Raw genomic sequence first — 26,365 nt, 5'->3', positions numbered from 1 at the left:
TAGACCACCACACAACATGTGGGGAGCAGAATCACGGTTCCCTGCAGAGAGCCTCCTCAAGTTTTTGTACTTTTCCAACCACAACAGTCACTCAGAGACATAAACAACCAACACACACACACACACACACACAGCTGTAATCTTGTCATTACACACACACTTTGTTTGGTCAAAGAGCTACAGATCAATAGTTTTCTCTAAATTTCTAAATGTGGTTTTATGAGGCAGATTCAGTCCAACCGACCAATCAGCTGGCAGCTGCTCAGACTGCATGATGACAAATTAACTCCGCCCGTGCATGTGTGTGTCTGTGTGTGTGTGAAGCTCTGCAATTCGACCTGCTGTGAAAATCAATCTGCATCCGACACACGACATATCTGCTGTTTTGTACATTGTTTTACTCTTTATTTACACTGATTCAACAGTTCAGGTCTTTTTTAAACCAGTTCTTGTCATTCAGCTCCATCAGGCTCATTGTGCTTTTCATCTTCAGGTGTCGTATCAGCTACTTACAGAAGATCCAGTCGTGTCTGTCTGACTGTCTGGCAACAAATTGTTTTAAGAACTTCCCTGTGCATGGCGCCATTCATCTTTCCATCAATAATCTGCTGCTTTATTTCACTCTGTAGTTGTTGAACATTTAAAGTGAATATTATGAACTTTCTTATGAAGTGAAGTCTACAGAGCATTGTTTTATGATTTGCTTATACATGACTGGGAGATCTTTAAGTAGTCAGCAGTGTAAAGTTGTCAAACATTTCATTTCTGCACTGACTACTAGTATTCAGTTAGTAGACGTTATTGCAACATGCTCCACTACCATCAAATCCCCCCACAATTCAAACAGTATATTTATTATTTAGCATCATGTAAGATTTTTAAAACATGGACAGTCTCATTATGATTTTTGGGAGTTATGAGTTCTGTCTTCTCCCAGATTTACGTGACACTTTAAGCACTAAGAGAAATCTCTTTTTTGAGTGCTTCTCCACATGAACTACTTTCAGCCTCTGAGTGCAGGGACGTTCTGGTTTTTAGCTTTGCTCTCTTGCTCAAGTTTGCACCAAGATCCACAACAATCTCAGTGAGAAACAAGTGTATAACAGCCCATGACTCCAGGATCTGATTGTTAGAAAGAACATTTTACAGTCTAAACACTTCAGAGTTTATATTTATTGATGAAGAAATGACACAAAGACACAAAAAGTTGTTGAGCTGCTGTGATACCGTCACTGAGTTCCAGACCACTGGATCCACATCGTTCTTTTAAAACCAGCCTGATATGGTGCGACTCCAGATATGATGCACATCATATTGTTCGTTTTCATCTTTTCTGAGCCACCAGGTGTCACTGTGGTGGAGTAAAACCTGAAAAATTAAAACGTCTCACTAAACCCTTCAGAGTTCTTAGTGTTTGCCAGGTCAACAGGACTTTTAGGGAGCGGGAGGCCCATCATCTTTGTCCCGCCCAATGAAAATTAGACAGAAATGACAGGATATTCCAGGGCCTGCTGACATTCATTCACTGTTTTAAAATCAAAATGAAAACCTTTAAAAACATGGATTTACTCCTGAGCAGAAAAACTAAAACCTAAAAACACAGAGGGCCACACAGACACTTCAGACATACTCTCCTTCCTGATTGTCTTTAAAACTAACATTCTCCTCTCAGGCCTCCAGCTGCCACTGCTGTGCCTGTGACGCATCACAGATCGCCATGGAGACGTAACCCTTGGGCCCGATCGGCTGGGCAACGGAGAGACACTGACCCACTGAGACCTGGTAGAGCCGGTTAGACTTCTGCAGGAAAGAGACACACACAGGCACAGTGCTCATCACACACTGACAGATATTATAATCAGGATTGATTGATTGATTGATTGATTGAAATCTTTTTTTTGAACATGTGTGAGCAGTGAAAAGAGAAACAAAACTAACTATCCATAATCAAAGAAAAATGAATGTGTGTGTTTGCATGTGTGTCTTACCCCCAGGCTCCACTGCTGTGACCCTCCTGAGCCGTGACACTTCATCAGTCTGGGGGGGTCGAAGGTCCTGACCTCTGACACGTCCAGACACAGCAGACCTGCCAGGACCAGCTGACCTTCCTCGTCGTAGGCCCACTCCTACACACACACAGGTCACACACAGTCAGGGTCAAAGGTCACGCTGAGGCCAGTTAGACCGACTCCATGTGTAAAAACTGGAAATTAACCACCAATCAGGTTCAAATCACCTGCTCGGGGTCTCGGGGGTCACATGGCCGCAGCACCACGGCTCCACCCTTCTGACTGGCTCGGCCCTGGGCCACCAGGCAACGGCCGGTTGCTAGGTTATGGAGCTGGACGATGGCAGACAAAGCATAATTAATTTTTATATTTTATTTTATAAAACTACATAACATAATTAGATGACTAATGGATGGATGGATAAATGAATGGTGAATGACTACTAGATACATGGGCGACCATATAAATGAATGTATGAATGGTTGGATAGACGAATTAATAGATACATGAATGAGTGGATTACAGTACTGTCAAATTTAATGTGTTAATCTCAAATATTTTATGTTTTTTGTTTTGTTTTATTTAAGAAAAAAAGAAAGAAAGAAAAAGCTCTGTTCTCTGAAACTCATCACTGACTCTAAACAACTGACAAGATGTCAGGGGTTGTTAAATCATTAGTAGTCCATTGATATCAATAAGCATATAATATTTGAGAGCTGATGATTCAGCAGCAGCTGCACAATCACTGACTGAGTGAATGGAAACGGGGTATAGGCGTGTAATCATTTATTCAGGCTCTTGTTCCACAGGACAGCCAAGTTTATCTCAGAGGTTGGACACCTCACCTCAATCAAGATATAATATAATATACTATGTATGAGAACAGAAGCATAGTGTATATAGAAGCTTTGATTAAGATGAAGTCCAGCCACTCAGGGCCACTCCATCACTACACTGCACTGCAGCATCTAAGATGATCATTTTAATGGCTGTGATGGTTTGAAAATTCAACTGGCACTTTAACATACAGCCTGGGTTTTGTCATTATTACCGTCAGTGCATGTAAGAACAAGTGACAGTGAACTTTAATGGTTTTGATGGTTTCTGTGGAAATTTGTCTCTAACAGGAGAGAAACTGTGTTCAGAGTTTATAAAATGTAACTATATCAAACAACAGAATTTAAATCGATTTCCTTTGTTTTTACTCTACATTAATTCAATCATTTTCAATCATTCAAGAGGAAAAAAGCGATGAATCACAGATTGTAACGCGTTTCATTAGTTAATGTTATAAATCAAGAGACAGGCCTACTACATGAATGAATGAATGAAGAGATAAACATGAGAATAAAGAGTGGGGTTCAGGTACCCGTCCTCTCTGCAGGACTTTGGGCCGTCTCAGACCCTTGTTGATGAACAGCGGTGGCTGCTGCTTGTTGCCATTGGCGATGGTCTGCATCTCAGGGTAGATTGTGTCCAGGTACCATCGAAATGAGTGACACTGCAGCCGCTTCCTCAGCGCCACGCGCTCGCTGATGTCACCGTAGCTGCGTTCACGCAGCTCTGGACGTAGAGACAGATACTGCTCCTGATTGGAGCACACAAACACAGGAAGTGAGGTCAGAGGATGCATGAGCTGCCTAATGCATTCCAGCAGCGTGTGTATTTACCTTGTAGTCATCCATCCATACGTTGGCGAGCCGCAGGGAATTGTGGGCCATGGTGTCCTGCCCCCCCGGTGAGCCATAGGGACGCCTCTTCCTGAAGATATGACCCACTCTGGAGCAGGGGATGATGAGCAGCTGACCCCCACACATCCAGATCTGAGACACACACACACAACCTTACATTGATACATCCACAGGTGCAGCCGAGCCATTTAACTGGTTCTTTCCCCATGCCCAGTGTTAAAGGGATAGTTCAACATTTTGGCAAATTCACCTTTTGCCTCCCTATAGTCATAGCAGTAGGTTCATTACCTTTAATTATCGGTGCATGTTGACGCAAGCTGCTCAGTGAACACAATGGAGGTGAATGGTATAGGTCTCCTGTCCCTCATCAAACTCATAAAATACACAATCCAACAACTCCAAAATACTCTGGTGGACAAGTTGTGACCTGCACATGTAGTTCCGGCTGCATTTGCCTCGAAAACAACTCTGTCTTGTAACGTTCTGTTATTATCTCATAGTGTGGTGAATGTGCAGGTCACAACTTGTCCACCAGAGAGTTTTGGAGTTGTTGGATTGTGTATTTGATGAGTTTGATGAGGGACAGGGAACCTGTACCGTTCACCTCCATTGTGTTTACTGAGCAGCTCACGTCTCTGCCTCGCTGATCTCAAAACAACATGCACTGATAATTAAAGGTAATGAACCTACTGCTATGACTATTAGGGATTATGGCAATAGGCGAATTTGCCAAAAATGTTGAACTATCCCTTTAATACCCCATCAAAATAAATAGATGATACTTTTACTGTCAGCCAGTAAAACAGTGTTCTCACCCTGAAGGAGATTTCTAAGTTTTCCCCGCCCCAGATATCCATGCCCTCATCGTACTGGCCCAGCTCATTGAAGTACTTCCTGTTCATGGCGAACAGACCTCCAGCCATGGTGGGGGACCTGGGGGGGAGGGGGGGGGGGGTGTTAGAGGTGAGCTTTCAGGGAAATCTACTGGATCACTTCTGCTCAGCTGGTTCCCTGACGGTCATCTGGTTACCTGATTGGTCCGATGCCTCCCTCGGGCCCGTTGAGCTCGGAGGGGGGCACCGGATCCCACTTGAAGTGAAGCCCCCAGTTGAAGCCGCCCCTGACGATGGGGGAGGGCGAGTAGGTGAGCGTGTCGGCCGAGATGATGTCGATGACGGGGCAGACGACGGTGCGGCGGTCCCTCTGGATGGGAGCCAGCAGAGGCTGCAGCCAGGCCTGGTTCACCTCACAGTGACTGTCCAGGAAGACCAGCACCTCACCTGGACACACAGCACAGGAGGCTTCAGTCTGTCTGTGCCTCAAACCTGGCTGTCTGTCCTCTCATGATACATAAGACCAAACTAACCAAACTACATCTGTTCATGTGATTCTCAAAGCACCTGTTGAATGTGTCATATTACAGACAGGAAGGGAACCGGCACAGAGGATGTAGGATGTAGGATGTAGGATTTAGGGAGTGGGGAGTGGGGAGTGATAGGTGGGTTTCCTGTAGGTGACGTAGATTAAAGCAGAAGTAAGCGATATTTTTGTGTTAATATAAGTCTTAAATAGTTCTATCTTCCGACAGCAATCGCTTACATAGAGTGTTTGGTCTGAAACACACAAACACACAAGTCGTGACTTGAAGTCGTAACTTACGGTTTCAAAAGCCTGCCTGGAACGCAGCATTAGCCAAAACGACCGGATCGCTTACTTCTGCTTTAATCATACAGGAAACAAGGCTGTAGGGACAAGGCCACAGGGGATATGGCTGAGGGGACAAAGTTGTTGGGGACTAGGCTGTAGGGAGCAGGGCTCTAGGGGACAGGTCTGTAAGAGACACGACTATGGGGGACAAAGGCTATAAGAGACAAGGGGACAAGGCTGAAGGGGACAAAGTTGTAGTGGACTAGGCTACAGGGGACAGGTCTGTAGGAGACAAGATTATGGGGGACAAGACTGTAGGAGACAAGGCTTTTGGGGATAAAGCTGAAGGGGACACGGCTGTAGGGAGCAGGGTTACAGGGGACAGGTCTGTAAGAGACAGGACTATGGAGGACAATGCTGTAAGGGACAAGGCTGTAAGAGACAATGGGATAGGGCTGAAGGGGACAAAGCTGTAGGGGACTAGGCTACAGGGGGCAGGTCTGTAAGAGACAAGACTATGGAGGACAATGCTGTAAGAGACAAGGGGATAGGGGATAAGGCTGAAGGGGCAAGGTTAAGAGTAAGAAACAAAGGGACAGGGGATAGAGATGAAGGGGACATGGCTGTAGGGGACAAGGCTATAGGGGAAAGGTTTGTAAGTGACAAGATTATGGGGGACAATTCTCTAAGGGACAAGGCTGTAGGGGACAGGGCTATAGGGACAGGACTGTTGGGTTCAAGGCTGGAGGGGAGACAGTGAGTACATCCAAATTAACAATGTTGTAAAGACCGGTTAAATTATTATTCTGATCCACAGTTGATGTAGTTCTGGAATAGGGATGCATAGATTAAGAATGTAGGATATAAGGATGCATAGATTAAGGGTGGAGGATGTACCAGTAGCATGAGAGGCTCCTATCATGCGTCCTCTGATGAGTCCTTCCCTCCTCTGGTTCCTCACTAGTTTGACTTTCCCGTGTAGTTTGTGGCTGACGTACTGGTCCAGGTTGTCCTTCAGCTCCTCTGGACCCACACAAACACACATCAGTCAGAACCCACACAGCCTCCCTGTCTCTGCAGCTCTCATCATCACCACACGTTTCCTGGACTTTACCCAGCTCGCTGTGGTCGTCCACCAGGATGATCTCGTGCAGCAGGTAGGTGGGAGTTCGGTCCAGTACGCTGTGGACTGTCCTCAGCAGGGCGGAGAACGCCTCATTGAAGAAACAGATCACTACGCTGGCAGAAGGTAGGGCAAGAGGATACACCTTATCCCGACACCTGCAGGGAGATTAATATTATTATTATTATTATTATTATTATTATAAGATATCAAAATACCAACAAAGCTTAAATTGGCCCATTGCCATAATCCTTATAGTTTTAGGAGTAGGTTTGTTACCTTCAATTGTCAGCGCAAGCTATTTTTAGAACGGCGGAGCAGAGCCGTGAGCTGCTCAGAGCTACACTATGGAGGCTAATGGGATTTCTTGGTTTCCCTCATCAAACTCATCAAATACACAATCCAACAACTCCACAACGCTCTGGTGGACAAGTTCTGACCTGCACACTCACCACGCTGTGAGATAATAATTGAACGTTACGAGACATGGTTGTTTTTTTAGGTAAATCCATGCAAAACCGTTGATACACGTTACTGTTGGGGGCAGTTTTTCGGCAAGCAGTCTCTGCATTTGCCTCGAAAACAACTCTGTCTTCTAATGTTCTGTTATTATCTCAAAGAGTGGTGAATGTGCAGGTCACAACTTGTCCACCAGAGCGTTTTGGAGTTGTTGGATTGTGTATTTGACGAGTTGAATGAGGGAAACCAAGAAATCCCATGAGCCTCCGTAGCGTAGCTCTGAGCAGCTTGCGGCTCGGCCGTTCTAAAAATAGCTTGCACCGACAATTAAAGGTAACGAACCTACTGCTATGACTATAGGGATTATGGCAATGGGCCAATTTGCCACAAATTTTGAACTTTCCCTTTAAGTGAAACAAGAACAAGGAGCTTTACAACGTATCAGCTCTGCCTTTTAATGCTATAACACACACACACACACACACACACACACACACACACATAATCCTTAAGGCAGCTGTCAGATTGGGAGGCCATGTGATTGGTCATATGTTGTGTCTGAACATGTGCTGGTCTCAGCAGCACTATGGGCTCTTACTGGGAGTCTCTGGTGTCAGGCAGCTCTCTGTGGTAGCCCAGTCTGGTGGAGATGAGGACATTGAAGGCGTGCTGATGGTAGCCTGTGTCTCTGATCTCCTGATCCGCTTCGTTGAATATCATCCCTGCAGACAGAGATGGTCAGAGACTTCAGAACCTGTGAGGCTGCTGCTGCTGCTTTGACTTACACTGATTAAAGGAGACATATCATGCCCCTTTTCCACAGATTAAATAGTTCCCAGGTGTCTTATAGACATGTCTGTGACATGCTTCAGTCAAAATACCCCAAGGATCAAACATCACAGCTCTTTTCATCCTCTCTAAACAGCCCTGTTCCTGTGCTAGAGTTTGGCCTAAAGTTAATCTTACCCATCTGTCAACCTGGGCTCTAAACTGTCTGGACTCGTCTGTAGTGTTGCTAAGTAACATCAGTCTGACAGTCAGACTGTTTCACACAAATAAAAACCGACTCATTTTTAGACTAAAACTTTGGCCACCTTACCCTCCCTGAATGGTCTAAGAACATGTTACCATAGTAACCATCAATAGATGTGTGCTGACCCGGAGCAGCTAATAAAACTCTGGAGAGAACAATGAGACATTTTTTCCAAATCAAATTTTTCTTCTCTGTTTAAAAACATCAATGGTAACTGATGAATTCTTCCAAAAAAAAAAAACATTTTTTGTAGAGGAGCTCTTAGGTTGGATGAGGTCCCTCGGTTAGTCATTTCTTTTTTTTAATTTGAAAAAAAGACTTAATTTACCCAGAATTCATTGTACCACACAACCCAGCTGCAGCAGAATGCTCTGAGCAACAGATGAGTTTAGACAACCTATCTGTGTGACTGTTGCTCCTGATGCTTCTGTGTTCTACACCTCATGGGAAACACTGCTCTATAGACCTTTTCAGAGAGTATAAACAAATACAGGTGTTACCAAGGATACTAATTAAGGCTCCATTCCATTTAGTGTACCAGAGCGTTTTCTAATGAGCCACACCTGTCTTTGTTTATACTCTCTGAAAAGGTCTATCAGGAGGGAATAGCTTTGACTACAGACCAGTCAACTGATTTAAACAGTGTGGAACATCTGACTGTGGATCAGTGAACAGATCGTATCTGCACATTAAGCTGTCTGAACAGTGTGAACAAATCAGTAAAGTCCTGAGTTATTACATCATAGTTATCAGTTCAGTGTCATAAGGAGTCTAGAATCATTACTTTTTCCCCTAATCAATCAATTAAAGGATAACTATTGGAGCTCCACAGTTTCTCACCCATCTCTGGCAGCAGCTCCACTTCCTTATTGGCCGACGGAGGCCGGCCCCCCGCCCTGCGGCCGGCCTGGCCCCTGGTGATTGGCTGGCCTCGATGCTGCACAGGGGTCCTGCCATGGCCGGGCTCAGCCCCCATGGAGAAGTAGAGGAAGAGGAGGACGGACCAGGTTGCCGAGGTGACAAGGCAGCCATAACAGAAGTACCGCAGCGTGACACTGGCCATGGTGGCCAAGCGAGCATCGTCTTACATTATGCTGCCGAGGGAGAGAGAGAGAGAGGTGGGATTTGTCAGTCTTTGTTGTTTGATCACACTGTTTGAGTGTGAACAATTCTGATTCTAATTCCGCTCAGTGAATTCTGTTCTTATGGAAGCACAGAATTCCTGGGAGCAGGAGCGCTCTGTGCTCTCTCCGTCTCCACCTGTCAGACCATCACCGGTGTTAATCAGTCAAAGTTGTGATTCTACACTACTTCATGTTCTCCTGACTGAACTGTCCTCTCTCCTGGACTGAGGTGGATCAGCAGGTTTTACCCTCTACACCCTCAGATGTGATGAAGCAGCAGGTCAAACATTTACTGGCTCACATTAACAACTAGCTGCAGGGTCAGAGGTCACAAACCGTCTCAACACGTTAAGATCTTGAAGCTACAGTCTGATTCCAGCATCAGAAACCCTCTCATACAGTCAAGCATGCAGACTGGGGCATCCACATATGAGAATCTATGCACTGAACCAATACCACGTCTTTGAGTATATTAGTTTCACCACTATAAAACTGACATTTTCTTGCAAATATTATTTAATTTTGAAGTTGCAGTGAAAGATAGAGGTTCATTCTTTCATTTTTTCCAATCCTATGGGAGGAATTGTCAGCTATTCCTGGAATTCATTCATTTGAACTGCTGTTTTATAATGTACTGTTTTTTTAAATACAGTGTGGCCACATTGTAAAATCTATTTTAAAAGACGTAACTGTTTATTCCTAAATTAATTTGTGTTCATGCTCATTTGTGTTATTTTTGTTTTATTTTGGTGGACTTCCTGAGAGGGAAGAAGTGACATCATTCACAATTTCAAGTAGTAGGCCTATGTATATTATTTTTATATTGGAAAAAAGACTCTTTTTTTGTATGCAAAGGATTTGGTTTTGTTATTAGAGTAACAAATGTGATAAAGAGAGAAAATAAATCTTGATTATCATTGGAAACTTTGTTTGGACATTCTATTCAGTTTGTACGCATCATCAAAACTTTAATCAGATCAGCCGCTGTGATTCCTCTTTTTTTGGTAGAGAATTTGTTTATGCTATTTCCTGTTAACAACATAATAAAAGTAGGTCCAGGGCATTATTCTGGAAAACTTTAGAAACTCTTGATTACTCTACTAAGATACTGGCTAAATAGTGAAGGAATAATGACTGTTTAATTGTGGAGCTTATGAAGGATGCATCTCCTACCAACTGTAACAATCCAGTCAGTGCAGAAATTAAAGTATTTTGTCACGCTGCTACTTGGCAACAGAGAAAATGTTTCTTTCCAATGCTGATCACTTAGCGAGCTCCCAACCACATGGTGATCTCCTCAGCAAATATAAATCTCTCTGTAGACACAGACAGAGGAATAACAACAACACTTCATATTATAGTTGGTCTGCTTTGTGAACTATCACAACAAGTCAAAGAGGGATATGTTAACAGACCATCAACACACAGGTTATAGTCAATGTTCTTGTAACTTGGCCAGGATCTACACACGATTCATAGATCTCAGTGGAGAAAGTCCTGAGGCAGCTGTTTGGAATGAGTTTGGTTTAGTTACAGATAGTTTATAACAGATGAGTCCGTTTGTTTCTCTATTGAGGGAATTGAGTTGAATTTTTTTTATTTTAAAAGTAAATAAATTCTCCCAGATCGACACAAACCTTGTGACATTTTGGAGATTGCACTACTTCTGTAAACAGCACTTAATCCAGTTTTATATTCTATTATTATTACAACAGGATGTTGTATTTTCACAGGCACAGACCAGTCCTTCATGAAGCCGTGGATATCGCAAAGAACTGTTTCAAGTAGCCTATGTATTGATAGGCTACACATGCAATACATTTGTATGGAAGCATAAGCATGGTCAAGTAGAACCTGAGGACATGTGTTCCTGTGAGATGTCAGGTGACCTCTTGTAAACCTGTTAATTATTCATCTCCACTGTCATGATGGAGAGACCCACAGCAGCACCGACATGTCAGTCATTTACTTTAAAGAGTGTTCTCTGGAATGATGACCTGACCTTCCTCTTCACTTCTGCACACGTCTCCAACTCAGAGCAGACACTTCTCCATTCATTCCACTTTGTCTTTCAGATCTAAGTCAGAACACACTGATCAGCTGTACCAATGTGAAGCAGAGGGGCAGACAGTAACACAGTACTACATCACATCTGGGTGAATTTACATAAATCAGATGGAAGCAGAATTATAGTGCTGATCCAGAGGAAAACCGCTGACTCTATGTGACTGGTATTGTGGTTTACCTTATCTCCCAGCTTTCAGCACAGATTTGGACTGTGTAGTCTAAAAGAGCAGCAGAGGATTAAAGGCAGGCAGAGGTTTGTAAAGGTGCTCATGTTGAAGCAACACGTTGAAGCTTCAGCTGTGTGAGTGAGTCGGGGTCACGTATGTACAGCACATAGGCTACCAGTTGCATTGAAATTTTAATTAGCCAACAAAACAGAGGAGAATACTAAACCGAGTGACAGGTAGTTTTCCATACAACCATGACCAGAGTGTGACCGAGCTGATGGTCCGTTAGAGAACTTCTGAACCGGAGACATTTGAATAAATCAACGGGTTGAAGAGAAAAGCTTAAACCTCAGAAGAGCAGGCAAATCCCTGTCCGATAATGGAACTCACTAGCGTAGCAAGCGTTAGCTCAACTCCAGCGGTTCAACTGTGTTACCGCGAGGGCATCAAACGGTGTTATTTCCAACCCACGACACCGTTAGTTTATATTGTGTTCGACACTCCAGCCTCCAGTTGAACTCTACTCACGGTTCATTGGCTGGTAGCGGTCCTCTCGGCGGCTCAGTGGCCGGGGCTGCTGTCACGGTGTCGGGCTGCAGCTCGGCTCGGCTAGCCGCTGCCGCTGCGCTGCGGGTCAACCAGGCGTTTTCTCCAGCGGAGCTCTGTGACTGAGGCTTCTCCCAGCGGCCGCTCGACTCTTCACCTTCCTCCTGCCATCACACACACTGTCCGTGTGTCCGCAGCCCCGACACAACTTCTCCGCCTTCTGCTCTTTCTTGCTCTGCCTCTTCCTCTCTTTATTTACTGACGAATCACAATCAACTTTAAGGCGAATACCGCCGCCTACTGTACAAGACTTTGCAATTGGAGAGAACTGGACAGTGTGCACATGTAGGCCCCATTTGTTTACAGTTATATTTTATCTCTTTATTTCACTTATTTGTTAAGTTTTTTTTTCTCTGGTTGTAAAATAGCCTAATGTCTATGCATTCTTGTATTGCCTACAGTCATTGTCATTGGTTAATTTAGTCTAGGGCAAGTCCAGGCAATCTTATCTTATCTGGACCCCAAAATAGAACTAGCTAATTGTAGGCTAATAGAATTTTTTTCACCATACATCATTTCTATGAGGTGTCCAGAACAACATAGGCTACTAAAAGTCCTAAGAAATCCTAGTAGGGGAAATATGTTTAATTCTCATCAATCCAAGATTGATTTATATGGTGCCAATAAGGCCAAAAAACAATACACCCCAATGGAGCTATTTTTTTTTTTCCTTTACTCCTATCACAATGAAACTTTACACAATGAATAGGAGCATATAGGCTATGTTAAACCAATGAAAATTGCTCCACACAACACTGTAGAACTAAGGTTTGTGAAGAGAAAGTGTGTCATTCATTATAGGCATTTTTATTTTTTATTTATTTCATTGACATTTCCACAGTTTAGTGTAGTGCTGCATTGAGGCCATTTTGAATAACATTTTAACTATAACTGCACACAGCAAAGTCTGTAGCTCTGAGTTTTGTTGTTGTTTGTTTTTTTCCTGTCCTGAGGCGTTTGTTCAGGAGAGGAGCTTCTTACTTTGAAAACAGAGCAGCAGGTCTGGAGGATGACTGTTCCAGCTGAGATGAAGAGGTGTTTTTGTGGTTGCCTCAAGTCAAGTCAAGAGATCTTTATTGTCCCCGGGGGGCAATTTGTAGTGCAGCCAGCAGCATAAAACAACAGTAAAACAACAATAAAAACAAAAAGCACAACAGTGACACAACAGTGACACAACGATGACGATGACATAGCTAATAATAAAAGTAGCAATAAAATACACACACAGGACAACAATTAGCAATCGTTGATAAAATAAAACAACCAATAAAGTGCAACAATGCCATCCTGGATGAAACAGGAGTTAAAGTGACCACAGTGCTGTGGCAGGATTTTTAAAATCTGTTGGTCCTGCATCTCGGCCAGGAAATCTGCGTCTGGTTGGGAGCAGTTTAAATTCAGGTGCCAAGGGATGGCTAGGGTCAGCCAGGACGAGTTTTGCTTTATTCAGGGCCCCAGTTTTGTGCAGCAAGGAAATGTCTTTTAGTGGAGTACCAACAGTTTTACTGCACACTCTGACTATGCCCTGAAATCTGTTGCGGTTCTTCGCCTGGTGCAAAGGTGAAGGCTTGGAAGTGGAGATGTAGCCTACTTGTGGCCCTTTCTGCAGTCAGGCATCATGGGAATTGTCAACTCTTTGTCCAACAAGATGAGCTGGAGATATTGGTGAAGACTCATGAAATATACATTTTTGCATATCCAACCCAATGGCAACCACTGAATAACCGAAGTTCTCCATGAAGTCATTGCTAGGATACCGACTAAACATCCTGAGGCACTTTTAATAATATCAGGAGACTTCAGTCATGTTTCTCTGGTGGACTCTGGGCGATGTGGTGGGGAGATGAACTGAACACACCATTCTGTCAACTCAGATCATCCACTTCATAACACCTTGATGGGCCGAACAGCAGTGGTGGACGACTCCTCTCTCTTTGATGCAAGATGGAGTCACAGAGATACAGAAGATCCTACAACCATCAGGCTTTTTAATTCTTCTGCAAATGGTAGATGAGTTGATAAACAAATGAATTTCCGTTTGGAGATTAATAAAGTCATTCTTATTCTTATCATTCTTAATAAAAGCTCCATATGTCCACTCGCAGTCACACCCAGACACACCTTTTCGTAGATTAATCTTCTTTTTTTTTTGCATTTTTTTTTCGAAGTGTTGGATCTGAAATTTCCATTTATTATTATTATTATTTTTATTTTATTTTATTTGTATTTGCTATCAAGCCAAAGACTCAGGTAGCCTACATTCAGCTGACCATATCACATTATACTGTATTTTCACTATCAGTCTTGCACTTATTTATCACCATCATGAAGTGCAGATTTGATATGATAATAATAAAGTAATAACATCAGTTTTTTTAACAACTTTATTGACAACAAGAGTATACACAAGTCTGAAATCAATTAGATGAAATAAGTGTATACAACATTAATACACAACCAAACCATCATAAATACGCCAGGGGATGACAGCAAGACAGAAAAAACATAAACTTAGGCCTAAATAAATATTTTGTAAAGCTTAAGATCAGACGTTTTAACAGCTTTTTTATTCTCACAGTCACAGAGGGAGGAGATATAGGCCTACTGACCAACATAAGCAGACAGTTCCAAGACGTTTGGCTTCTTACCAGAAAATTTTCATTTATGTACAGTATAGGCCTATAAAATTTGGATAAAATAATTAACAAGTTAATCATATAAAACTGAGAATTTAGTTTTTTTTTAAATCATATTCAGTGTAGCCAAACAAAACATTTTTCCAGCATAAATTAAACTGGGGATAAATATGATCACTGATAAAGCGTGCCAGTCTGCTCCATCAGTTTTTTGTTGTTGTTGCTTTTGTTGTTGTTATTGTGCGTCATCACCACTAGGAGGCGAAGGTGGGGTGAATTGGGATTTTTACAATGCAGCTGACATCACGTGACGCACACGCGCGCACACACGCACACGCACACACACACATGCGCACGCACGCACACTCCGGTTACCGGAGCTGTGTCAGATGTGTTTCTATTTTCCCCTTTGCCTCCGACCCGGAACTGCTCTGGGAGACAGAGAGACACAGAGAGACAGAGAGAGGGGGCGGTCCAGCACGCAGGTATTACATTTCTCTCTCTCTCTCTCTCTCTCTCTCTCTCTCTCTCTCTCTCTCTCTCTCCCAGTCACTCTCTTCCTCTCTCTCCCCCCTCCCCTCCCCGCTGCACTCCTCCGCTCACAACAACAACCCACCGAGGCTCTGCGGCCCGGACTGAGCCGGACCTGGACCTGGACCTGGACCTGGACCTGGACTGACTTGGACCGCAACATGTCCCTGCAGCTGCCCCCCTGCGTGATAGACTGCGGGACCGGGTGAGGACATTGCACACACTCACACACATACACGCACACTGCAGAGACTGGACGTCAGGTGCGTGTTTTTTTTGTTGTTTTTTTTAACATCCACAAAGATCCTGTGTGGTGTGTGAGTGTGTGCTGTTTTGTTTATGGACAGTAAAGGAACAGTTCAATAATAATAATAATGGTGGTGATGATGATTTGTTGTTTCTATGTGTCAGTGACACAGGACTGTCAGGCTGCAGGCTGATATTAATCTGTTATTAACACATCTGACAGCTTTTTACTGTAATAACTGAATGACTGGTCAGTGAATGGAATGCCAAGTGATGATGATGTGATTGCCTGTAAATATTAACTGGAAACCAAATAGATTCACAGTTCATCAACAGCACTGATGCCAATTCATGAGCTGTCAATCAGCTAATGGATTAATCCACTCATCATTTCAGATCACCAGTCCTGGCAGGTTTCTGTGGACACAGACATGAGGTGGCCTAACCCTAACCCTAACCCTAACCCTAATGAAGCAGTTACCACATTAGTCAAACAAACATAGGCTATTATGTAAGAATCAGGAGCAGAAACGTGAATGAAAGTATAACCCAGTGGTCACAGTGAAGCCCTGACTGCACTTTTCTATTGAAAACAATTTCCTGCTGAGTTTGACACTGTGGGGATTGAACCACATGGTGTGTGAGGCTCCGCCCACTGATCTCTGATCAGTCTATTCTGGTCTGAATGTAGGACAGCTGCAGGAAAGAGAGCAGGAGCTGCTCGCTGCATTGGACATGCAGACCTCTGAGCTCAGCTGGCTCTGTTCATAATAATCACCACTAATCACACCAATAGGGTGTCAGGAGACAGAGGACGTGGTGGGGACACTGGGTGGTCAGTTCACTTTCATCCAGTCTTATTTATATTGTGAATTCAAGGCACTTCACAGGGTAAGGTCAAGATCTGACTTTATTATAGAGAGAAACCTGCTGTATGAGGACAGAGAAGGGAATCACAAACTGTGAGAAAGAAAATTACAAAGTTAGTGGCATGAAATAGTAGAATATAAATAAGAGGGAATCCCCCAGCAGTCTAAGCAGCATACCTAAGGGATGGACTCACTGAGTGTGCTGTTATGATGGTAGGGAACCATAAGCTCTCTAAAATATGATGGGTCCTGGTCCTGGACCTTACTCTGAATTTCACGCAGGAGCCAATGAGAAGTCACCACAGGAGACATGTGATCCCTTCCCTGGTTCCTGTCAGTGCTCACGCTGCAGCATTTTCAATCACCTGGAGCGTTTTCACTGACTTATTGGAGCATCTTAATGTTTCTAATGATGAGAATGTGGAAGTAAGCTGTCCCAGAGACCTGAGGTAAAGGTCATGTCCTGGTCAAAATAACACCAAGGGTTCTCACGGAGGAAGTATATGTCAGAACATGTGTTTAGGGTCAAGTAGACTAACTTGCTTTCTGACTGAGTCAAGAAGTAAAAATGGTCTTCATGTCTCTAAGACACTTCTAAAGTGGCGAGTGTCCCCTGGCTACATAGGGAAGTACAACTGTGTCACTGACACTCATCCAGGAGAAGGTGGAGCTGCTGACAGCTGCAGAGACTAAAAACAAAATGTTGGTACCACTTCACAGTCCAGAGTGGTGACACTGGTCCCAGTGGAAACAGGAGAGCAACAGCTGAGAGGAATGATTGGTCAAAGAGAACTGAAGTATTAATGCTGTTTCATGAAAGGTGGAAACTATCCAATGTTTTCATTATTGACTATCTGTTGATTATCTTCTCAGACAAACAACTGTTTGTTGATTTGTAAAAGTCTGAATGGTTTGTCTGACTAACAGATCTCACCTCAAGATAGTGGAGAAGTTATGTGTGGTTGTTTGTAAAGTAACTGCAGCTGTCAGATGCATGTAAGTTTGCAGACTTGAGTCAGTCAGTACCTGCCTGCAGGTTCCTCTGACAGCTCCTGGGTCCAGAGCCAGATGTTTGGAACCACTGCTGGGCCTCTCCTTCACTGTTAACAGAGTTGTATCTGTCTTACTGCAGGTACACAAAGATTGGCTATGCTGGGAACACGGAGCCACAGTTCATCATGCCCTCCTGTAAGCACTACACAAACAACAAGACCACAACAACAAGACGACAGTCCAAACCCTTCACACAATCAGTCCAAACCCTGTACAACAGCTCAGTCAGAACACTCAGCCCCATCAGTCTGAACCCTTCACACAACTTCAGGCTATGTTAGTGTGCAGTTTAGAGTTAAAGTTAAAGTTTTTGGCAAATTCGCCTATTGCCATAATCCCTAGTCTTTTAGGAGTAGGTTTATTACCTTTAAAGGGACAACGAGGAGTTTCTATTTGGTTATAAAAAAGTCTCACATTAATGTGGATGAATCTACGCTACCCACACTTGTTAATGGGCCCATTTTCGATCAATATATCGTTTTGTCTCTATCGTTATTTTGTTATTATTAGTGGTGGTGGAAATGCTGGGCGAGCCGACCAGCGTTTCTTTACTTTCGGTTCCGTGGCGAGTCATGGGAATAACGCCGCCGAATCGCCGTTTATGGTCGGAACTACGACGGTATCTGATCGTCTTCAAACCTCCGACTTTCATTGTTAATGAATGAAAACATTCTTGGCAAGACATCCGTCTTGCGCCGGTCCAAGAATTTCACCGTGCGCGCGGAGGCTCATGGTAAATGTAGTATGAAAACACTTCGCTTTCCAAAACTCAGACAAGGGAGAAAATGAAGACAAGCAAGCTGTTTTGAGATCAGCGGGGCAGAGACGTGAGCTGCTCAGCACGGTTTTTCTACGTTTCCGTCATCAAACTAAATACACAATACACGGCCGAGCAGCGCAGCCGTGTCAGGAATGTAGTTCTGGTTACATATTTATCTAGAAAACAACTCCGCCTCGTAACGTTCCATTACTATTTCATAGCAGGAACGTTTATGAGTTGTTGGATTGTGTATTTGATGAGTTTGATGAGAGAAAGCTGGAAATACCACGCACCGTGCAGAGCTCACGTCTCTGCCCCACTGATCTAAAAACAGCTTTGACTTTGACTTTGAAAATCTTTAATGTCCCCGAAGGGCAATTTGGTTTGCAGCAAAAGTTCTACACAGTAGAGCTCACATAGCACACACATGATACAATAAATACATATAAATACATATAGTCATCACAGATTACAGTACTGTACATCCTTCCCAACAGGTTCGCCTACAGCGTATTAAGGAATCTAACGGCAGACGGGACAAAGGATTTTAAATATCTGTTTGATTTGGCCTGACAAGGGAACGTGTACCTCCTCTTAGATGGGAGGAGTCGAAACTCTGCATGAAGAGGGTGGAGAGGGTTTGCCAGAATGGCCCTTGCCCTCTGAATGGCTCTGACCTGATAAACATTATCAAGGTCATTCAAGTTAATGCCAATTGTTTTTTGGCAGAGTTTGACCACATTCTTCATCTTATTCTTATTTGATATGCTGAGGTTCCCAAACCAACAAATCATTGCAAAAGTTAAAATGGACTCAATAAAAGATGAGCTTGCATCGACAATTAAAGGTAATGAACCTACTCCTAAAACTATAGGGAATATGGCAATAGGTGAATTTGGCAAAATGTTATTTTATTTGTATAGCCTGTTTTTACAAACAGTTTGTCTCAAAGGGCTTTACACAGCATCATAACAACATCCTCTGCCCCTAGACCCTCACATCCACTGAGGAAAAACTCCATAGAAAAAGGCAGAGGGATCCCTCACCAAGGACGCACAGACGTGATAGATGATAGATGTTGTATACAAACAAGAAAAAAGCTCAAGCAGGCAAAGATGCACACACTCAGTACGTTTACATGCAGAGCTTAATCGAGCTATGCTCAAAATTCGATTTTGGCGTCAAGTCGGACTTCTGTCCTTGTCTCAATATACATGCAACTGAAAAAACCGAATAACTGACGGGGTCCGCCCCCTCATGCGGCGTCACCCGTTGCTTCAGCGGGGTAATACGCCTCCTGTCCTGTTGACTTTTCTGTCACCTCGTAAAAAGCTGAATATAAACAACTTATACTTAACTTATAAGCTTAATAATAAATTCTCAACTGCAGTTCCCGACCAGACGCGTCCGTCTGGGCTGGATGCGCGCTGAGAATAGGATACGGGCTTCCTTTCTCTCTCTCTCTCTCTCTCTCTCTCTTTTTAAATAAAACACTCTTGCTGGTCGCGCTGTGTGAAATGCATTGAATCGGCGCTGATGTTGGGTTTTTTTCTTTACTTTGCCGGGTTTGGGCGGCTTCTCTGCTCCACTTGGTGCCGTCTCTACTGTTGTGGAGCATGCGCACATGCATTGTCCAGTTATACTCCGACCAAGGTGTATACATGACGGAGAAAAACGAATTCCAATCGCATTATCTGGGTGTCTTAATCGGAGTTCTCAACTCCGATTTCAGTCGGACTAAGGTGTTTACATGCACTACAGTTGTCCAGTTATAGTCGGATTAAGGCAATAATTCGGTTTTTTCAAGTGTCATGTAAACGTACTGACTGTATAACTAGCTTTGACCTGACCCTTGACCTCACACTGCTTCACACATGAACAAAAGGAACGTCTCAAGGATGTCACTGCTCCGGTATGAATGAAAACAGCTGAGTCATACTGTGTATATGTGTGTGTGGACCAGGCATTGCCATCAAGGAGTCGGCCAGCGTGGGAGAACAGGCTCAGAGGAGGCTTGTACGAGGAGTCGAAGACCTGGACTTCTACATCGGAGACGAAGCTGTGGACAAACCCAACTACGCAACAAAGGTGGGCAGAGCTAAAGGCCTGTTGTCTTCTGTCATGTTTAGGCCATGAGACATTTTGACATTCCTACTGCTTATCATGCTCGCCTCCTACAACACTTTCTTCTCTCCTGTCTTCATGTTCTCCTATCTTCACCATGTTCTCCTGTCTTCATCATTTTATCCTGATGTCTTCATCACATTCTACCGTCTTTGTGTCTCCTCCTGTTGTGTCTTCATGCTTTGCCCCATCTTCATGTTCTACTCCTGGTTTAATTCTTCACGATCTTTTGTCCTCATATTCTCCTCCACTCTTCATGTTCTCTTCTTCTCTTCATCTTCTTCTCTTGTCTTCATCTTCTCCCTATTCATATTCTCCTCCACCTAAACTGTCCATGTTCTCCTCCTGTCTTCATATTTTTCTCCTCCTTTCATGTTCTCCTCCTCTAACCTGTTTATGTTCTCCTCCTGTCTTCACATTCTTCTCCTCTAACATGTTCATGTTCTCCTCCTCTAACCCGTTCATGTTCTCTTCCTGTCTTCACGTTCTTCTCCTCTAACATGTTCATGTTCTCCACCTGTCTTCATGTTCTCCCTTGTCTGCATGTTTTCTGGTCTGTGTTCTCCCCCCTCTTCATATTTCTTTTTCTCCCCTGTCTTCTTCTGTCACTGTCTGTCCTAATATTCTATCATTTTGCTCTCCTCCTGTCTTCATCCTCTTCCCCTGTCTTGTTTGTGGTTCAGTGGCCAATCCGTCATGGAATGGTTGAAGACTGGGACCTGATGGAGAAGTTTATGGAGCAGGTCATCTTCAAATATCTTCGAGCTGAGCCCGAGGACCACAGCTTCCTCATGGTAGGTGGACAATGGATTTGCTATTGTATTTTTGGCACTGTTGCTATAGTGACCCAAGCTTTGATTTGGAGATTTCAAACCGATGTGAACATTTAATTTTAATCATGAGTATTTTAACGGAAAGGTTGTAGAGGTCCTTGAGAAGATTCTACAAATCATTAGCAGGGTTCTAGAGGTCCTTGAGGAGGTTCCAGACGTCCTTCAATACGTTTCATTTGTCCACTGAGAGATCACAGAGATTTCAGAAGTCAAAGAGGAGGTTCCAGATGTTGTTGCCATTCATGAGCAGCTATTTGAGGAAGTTGTCTATGAGAAGATCATCAGTTACTAACAAAGGTGAATAAAGTGGTTCATGTAAAGATGTGAAAACAATATCATATTGTGTGTGTGTGTGTGTGTGTGTGTGTGTGTGTGTGTGTGTGTGCAGACAGAGCCTCCTCTCAACACTCCAGAGAACAGAGAGTACCTGGCTGAGATCATGTTCGAGACCTTCAACATACCTGGACTTTACATCGCAGTACAGGTAAGACCCAGACAGACTGGTAAGACACTGAGACAGGTGAAACACAGATAGGTGAGACTAACAGACATACATGTGAAGTAAAGGGGACATATTATGGAATGGAAATATCACTGTTTAAAGGCTCTCTAGTATTTGGGTGTTTTGTTTTGTTTCCAGCCCCCAAAATATGAGAATTGACAAAATAATCTGTAATTCTCAGGCTCCCTAGGTTGAAATCCATCTGGTTTTAGGAGCTGTTCCCTCAGTTGTCTGATAATGATGTAACTAGTTTTCTAATTTGCCTAATACCACCCCTACCAGTGAGTACCATTACCGGTAGAAGGGGCGGGCCAAGCAGTGGTTCATTTGCATTTAAAGGGACAGACACTGAAAGCAGCCGTTCTGAACAGGGCTGTTTAGCGAGGATGAAAAGAGCTGTGATGTTTGATCCTTGGGGGATTTTGACCAAAGCATGTCACAGACATGTCTTTAAGACACCTGGGAACTATTTTAATTTGTGGAAAAGTGGAAGAATATGTCTCCTTTAAAGTTGCAATCCTTGGGGAGGTTCCAGGTGATGTAATGATCTGTCCCTCCATCAGGCGGTGCTAGCGTTGGCAGCATCCTGGACGTCCCGACAGGTGGGACAAAGGACTCTGACAGGCATCGTCATTGACAGCGGAGACGGAGTCACACACGCCATCCCTGTGGTCAGACACGCTCACATCATGTAAAGTTGTACAGGCTTGTGTCTGGAGCCTCTCCGGTCACTGATTGGTCAGTTTGGCTGTCTGTCTCAGGCGGAAGGCTACGTGATTGGCAGTTGTATAAAGCACATCCCCATCGCAGGGCGGGACATCACCTTCTTCATCCAACAGCTGCTCAGAGACAGAGAAGTGGGGATTCCTCCAGAGCAGTCGCTGGAGACCGCCAAAGCTGTCAAGGTACCACAGTCCTCCTCTTCTGCTCCTCCTCATCCACTACTTTTACTCATTTTCTTCTCCTCCATGGCTCAACTTCCCTTTATGCTGAACATGTCATTGCTGAAATTGTGTATTTGTGTATTTGCTTGTGTATTTAGAGGCTGTGTGTTTGTGTGTAGGAGCGGTACTGCTACATCTGTCCCGACATCGTGAAAGAGTTCACAAAGTACGATTCTGACCCTGCGAAATGGATCAAACAGTATCGAGGAGTCAACGCTGTCAGTAAGACGGCTTTCCACATAGACGTGGGCTATGAACGCTTCCTGGGCCCCGAGATCTTCTTCCACCCCGAGGTAACCCCACATCTGATCGGTCTCAGACTCTGTCAGTGTTTTCTGGCAAAAAGCTGAAACAGCTCCAAATGCTAAACTATAATAAATAGTAGAAAATATTGACCCTTTGCACGTGACGTCACGTTCCACTCGCGGGAGATACAGACGCCATGATGGACGGCAAAAGAACAGTGGACGTCAATTTAATTTAAAGGGGCGCGTTATAGTTTTGTGATATACCGTGGTTGTAGGGTTTCCCTCCTTTTCCACTGAGCTGCTTCCAGTGCTGGTTCGGAGCCAGAGCCTGACTAGCACCGTTTCTTTGCTTTTCCACCGCTTAAGAACCGGTTATTGGTAGGCTACTTAAAACTGGTCCCAAGCACCAACTCCTTGCTGGGCTAGAGCTAAGAACCGGGGGCTGGCCACTGGCAGCGGGGTTACATGAGCAACAGGACCAGTGTGAAGATATACAGACACGTTATCGATGCCATTATAAATTAGTTTATCTACAGTGTGTAGTCGATGTAAACACAGTTGAAGCTAACTAGCTGAGCTACATGCTGTGGCTAACAACAGCTAACGCTCGTATTAAACATAGCACCGTCACAACGTAGTTGCTGCCGGCCGATCGCGGCGATTACAATAAAGACGGCTTCCTGTTTTCTTTTATTTTTCAGCCGAGTTTAGAGCGTTTAGAGTTTAGAGTTCAGAGAATGATCACTAATTAGACAGACGTCAGGTCAGGTCTTCAACACCCACGGGTCGGACCAGGTTTTAATTTCCAGGTCCGTTAACTGTAGTGAGCAGCAGCAAAGACAGGATGTTTGGGGCTGTTGTATGGGGAGTGTGGCACTGACTTGACGTTAGCTCCTTAGCTACCAGTGGAAAAGCAAACACAGAAGGTTGTAGTGTGAATCGAGCCACGTTGTTGGACGGCACCCAAACAGTCTATGGACAGTACATTATCACGGAGCACTTTCTGCCGTCCGTCATGGCGTCGCCCCTCGCATCACGTGATAATTGTGATGTAGCTGCAAGGGGTAAATAAAGGACCAGAACCTTGAGCAACCCATCTGTTCATGAGATGATTAGTAGCTTGTCGTGTTTATTTGTTGATGTCAATTTTTTGTTTTCCAGTTTGCTAACCCAGACTTCATGCAGCCCATCTCTGATGTCGTGGATGAGGTCATCCAAAACTGTCCAATCGATGTGAGGAGACCGCTCTACAAGGTAACACCGGCTTTACCAACACAGGCCTCATAAGGTTGATGTTATTAAATGTCTCTCCATGAGAGTCCATGTTCAGACCTGGTAGTAACATCCATCTCCAGTGGTCACACACCCAAGACGCATTGAGGACGTACATTATGGAAGAACCAATTACTCTACTGACGTCCTCTGGCACAGTGTCTGTAATCCCAACACAGTTTCATTATGAACTGGATAAAACTTCATTCAGTCTCCTCACTCACAAACAGAAGCACATTGACAACAGACCTGTCTGTCAATCGTCTTACAGTAACAGCACATGGACTATGAAGTGGAGACGTGAGGTCTAAAAAGTGTAAATGTGTGTGTATGTGTTTTTCAGAACATTGTGTTGTCTGGAGGATCGACCATGTTCAGAGACTTTGGGCGGCGGCTGCAGAGAGACCTGAAGAGAGTGGTGGATGCCCGACTGAAACTGAGTGAAGAGCTAAGTGGAGGACGGATAAAGGTAAGACAGAGAGAGGACAGACAGACAGACAGACAGACAGAGAGAGAGAGAGAGAGACAGACAGACAGACAGACAGACAGACAGACAGACAGACAGACAGACAGAGAGGACAGACAGCAGACAGACAGACAGAGAGGACAGACAGCAGACAGACAGACAGAGAGGACAGACAGACAGACAGACAGACAGACAGACAGACAGACAGACAGACAGACAGACAGACAGACAGACAGACAGACAGACAGACAGACAGACAGACAGACAGACAGACAGACAGACAGACAGACAGACAGACAGCTGACTGACTGTACATTTACAGTACGTTTACCACCACCGGTGTGAATCTTGTATTAATGAATAATGGTTCCAGTAAGCGCGTGGGGTATCGATAAAAAAACCGCTATATAAATGTAAACCATTTTTATTTTTATTTACAATTATTTTGCAGCCAAAGCCTATGGAGGTTCAGGTCGTCACGCATCACATGCAGCGATATGCTGTCTGGTTTGGAGGATCCATGTTGGCATCTACGGTAACCCCACACACACACACACACACACACAGTATTGATCCTGATCTTATAGTCTGAACCTCTAGAGCTGAGGACTAGACAAAAAGAGTTTACACATCACATTGACAAACTGTGGGCTTTGCTTAAAGTGATAGTTCACCCAAAATTCAAATTTCACTCATTATCTACTCACCCTCATGTCAACTAAGAGCTGTGAGAATTTTCAGAGTCCTCCGTTTCTTCTCTGACACACCAAAAAACATCCAAATACCTCCATGCTGCTCGTCTGTAATGTCCCTCTTGTATTGAAGCCCCGACATGAGAAATCATTCCGAAAAAAATTAAATAATTCTATATTTTAAGCTTGTTTGTAGCGGAAGCTCCCAGTGTCTCAGTTCACTGCTCTTCCTGTGTGACCGGCAGAACAATTTCTCATGTTGGGGCTTCAATACCAGAGGGACATTACAGACGAGCAGTATGGAGGTATTTGGATGTTTTTTGGTGTGTCTTTTTGGACGAAGAAAGTTGGTATCCATTGACAACCATTATATGGACAAATACTGCTGCGTGGTATTTATATATAACTCAGAGAAGCCACGGAGGAGTTAGTTGACATGAGGGTGAGTAGATAATGAGTGAAATTTGGGTGAACTATCCCTTTAAATAACTTCAATAGTTTTATTTGTTGTTACTTTTGTTGATGATTGTTTTCAATGTGTCTTGTTGTGTTTTGCTGACCCGTGGTCGTGTCTGCAGCCGGAGTTTTTCCAAGTGTGTCACTCAAAGAAGGACTACGATGAGATCGGCCCGAGCATCTGTCGTCACAACCCCGTGTTCGGCATCATGTCCTGATGATGGCGGCTCCTTCCGATGGCTTGCTTGTCAGCCGACCATGTTGTTAGCCTGTTAGCCTTTCAGCCTGCGACCTAGTAGATAGACAGTTTCCCCCTTAGCCTGCAGGCTCTGCAGCTTGCTGGCCTGCTTACCTGCTATCTGTGAGCCAGCAGCCAGCCATCCAGTTGCAGACGTCTACTGCCCCGTTCAGTTTTTAACCCACCAGGCTACCAGACTGTTAGCAGGCTGTTAGCTCAGCCGCACTAAGCACATGCAGGTCTGGAGAGAGTGAAGCACAGACAATTTGGAGAGAACCACAATAAGGTTTTCATTTTAAAACAAAAGTCATCTGGGTGTGTCTATAACAAAAGATCTCCATCCATACTAACACATCTGAAACACTTAGCAATCACACAAACTAGAGCCAGTATAAACAGGAAGCAGACTGTCCACTCTACAGTTATAGTTGCAAAACATAGTAGGAGGAAGAAAAGCAAAAAGCTGCAGTGTTAAAATATAGAATTTAAACTGGACAACTTAAAGCAGATGTAAGTGGTCCGGTCGTTTTCGCTAATGCTGCGTTCCAGGCAGGCTTTTGAAATCGTAA

At 44.0% G+C, this 26,365-nt stretch overlaps 2 protein-coding genes across 3 annotated transcripts; one reads left to right on the top strand and one right to left on the bottom strand.

The window, feature by feature from the left end:
* Positions 1-1,158: 1,158 nt before the first annotated feature.
* Positions 1,159-12,092, bottom strand: galnt11 (UDP-N-acetyl-alpha-D-galactosamine:polypeptide N-acetylgalactosaminyltransferase 11 (GalNAc-T11)). 2 transcript variants are annotated; one of them, XM_085762679.1, is made up of 12 exons: positions 11,849-12,092; positions 8,803-9,056; positions 7,528-7,651; positions 6,462-6,628; positions 6,245-6,370; positions 4,731-4,980; positions 4,516-4,633; positions 3,680-3,832; positions 3,379-3,597; positions 2,237-2,341; positions 1,989-2,126; positions 1,159-1,800 (listed from the first exon to the last, which is right to left on the bottom strand). In XM_085762679.1, the coding sequence occupies exons 2-12, from the start codon at positions 9,023-9,025 to the stop codon at positions 1,669-1,671; spliced, it is 1,755 nt and encodes a 584-aa protein (XP_085618805.1). In that variant the 5' UTR covers positions 9,026-9,056; positions 11,849-12,092; the 3' UTR covers positions 1,159-1,668. The 2 variants fall into 2 exon arrangements, with proteins under 2 accessions (XP_085618805.1, XP_085618806.1); XM_085762680.1 differs by lacking the exon at positions 11,849-12,092 and adding an exon at positions 11,669-11,790.
* Positions 12,093-15,104: 3,012 nt separating this feature from the next.
* Positions 15,105-26,109, top strand: actr3b (actin related protein 3B). The gene is made up of 12 exons (XM_085763175.1): positions 15,105-15,298; positions 17,341-17,396; positions 19,985-20,109; positions 20,829-20,939; positions 21,367-21,462; positions 22,044-22,151; positions 22,242-22,385; positions 22,544-22,717; positions 23,834-23,926; positions 24,288-24,413; positions 24,862-24,945; positions 25,681-26,109. Exons 1-12 carry the CDS (start codon positions 15,255-15,257, stop codon positions 25,774-25,776), a joined length of 1,257 nt encoding a protein of 418 aa, XP_085619301.1. The 5' UTR covers positions 15,105-15,254; the 3' UTR covers positions 25,777-26,109.
* Positions 26,110-26,365: the final 256 nt, after the last annotated feature.

This window comes from Trachurus japonicus, chromosome 20, assembly GCF_045865225.1.
Source record: "Trachurus japonicus isolate A0001 chromosome 20, Traja_1.0".
Classification (NCBI taxonomy): domain Eukaryota; kingdom Metazoa; phylum Chordata; class Actinopteri; order Carangiformes; family Carangidae; genus Trachurus; species Trachurus japonicus.
Note: the sequence above shows the minus strand (reverse complement) of the source record. Positions and strands in the feature narration are given on the sequence as shown.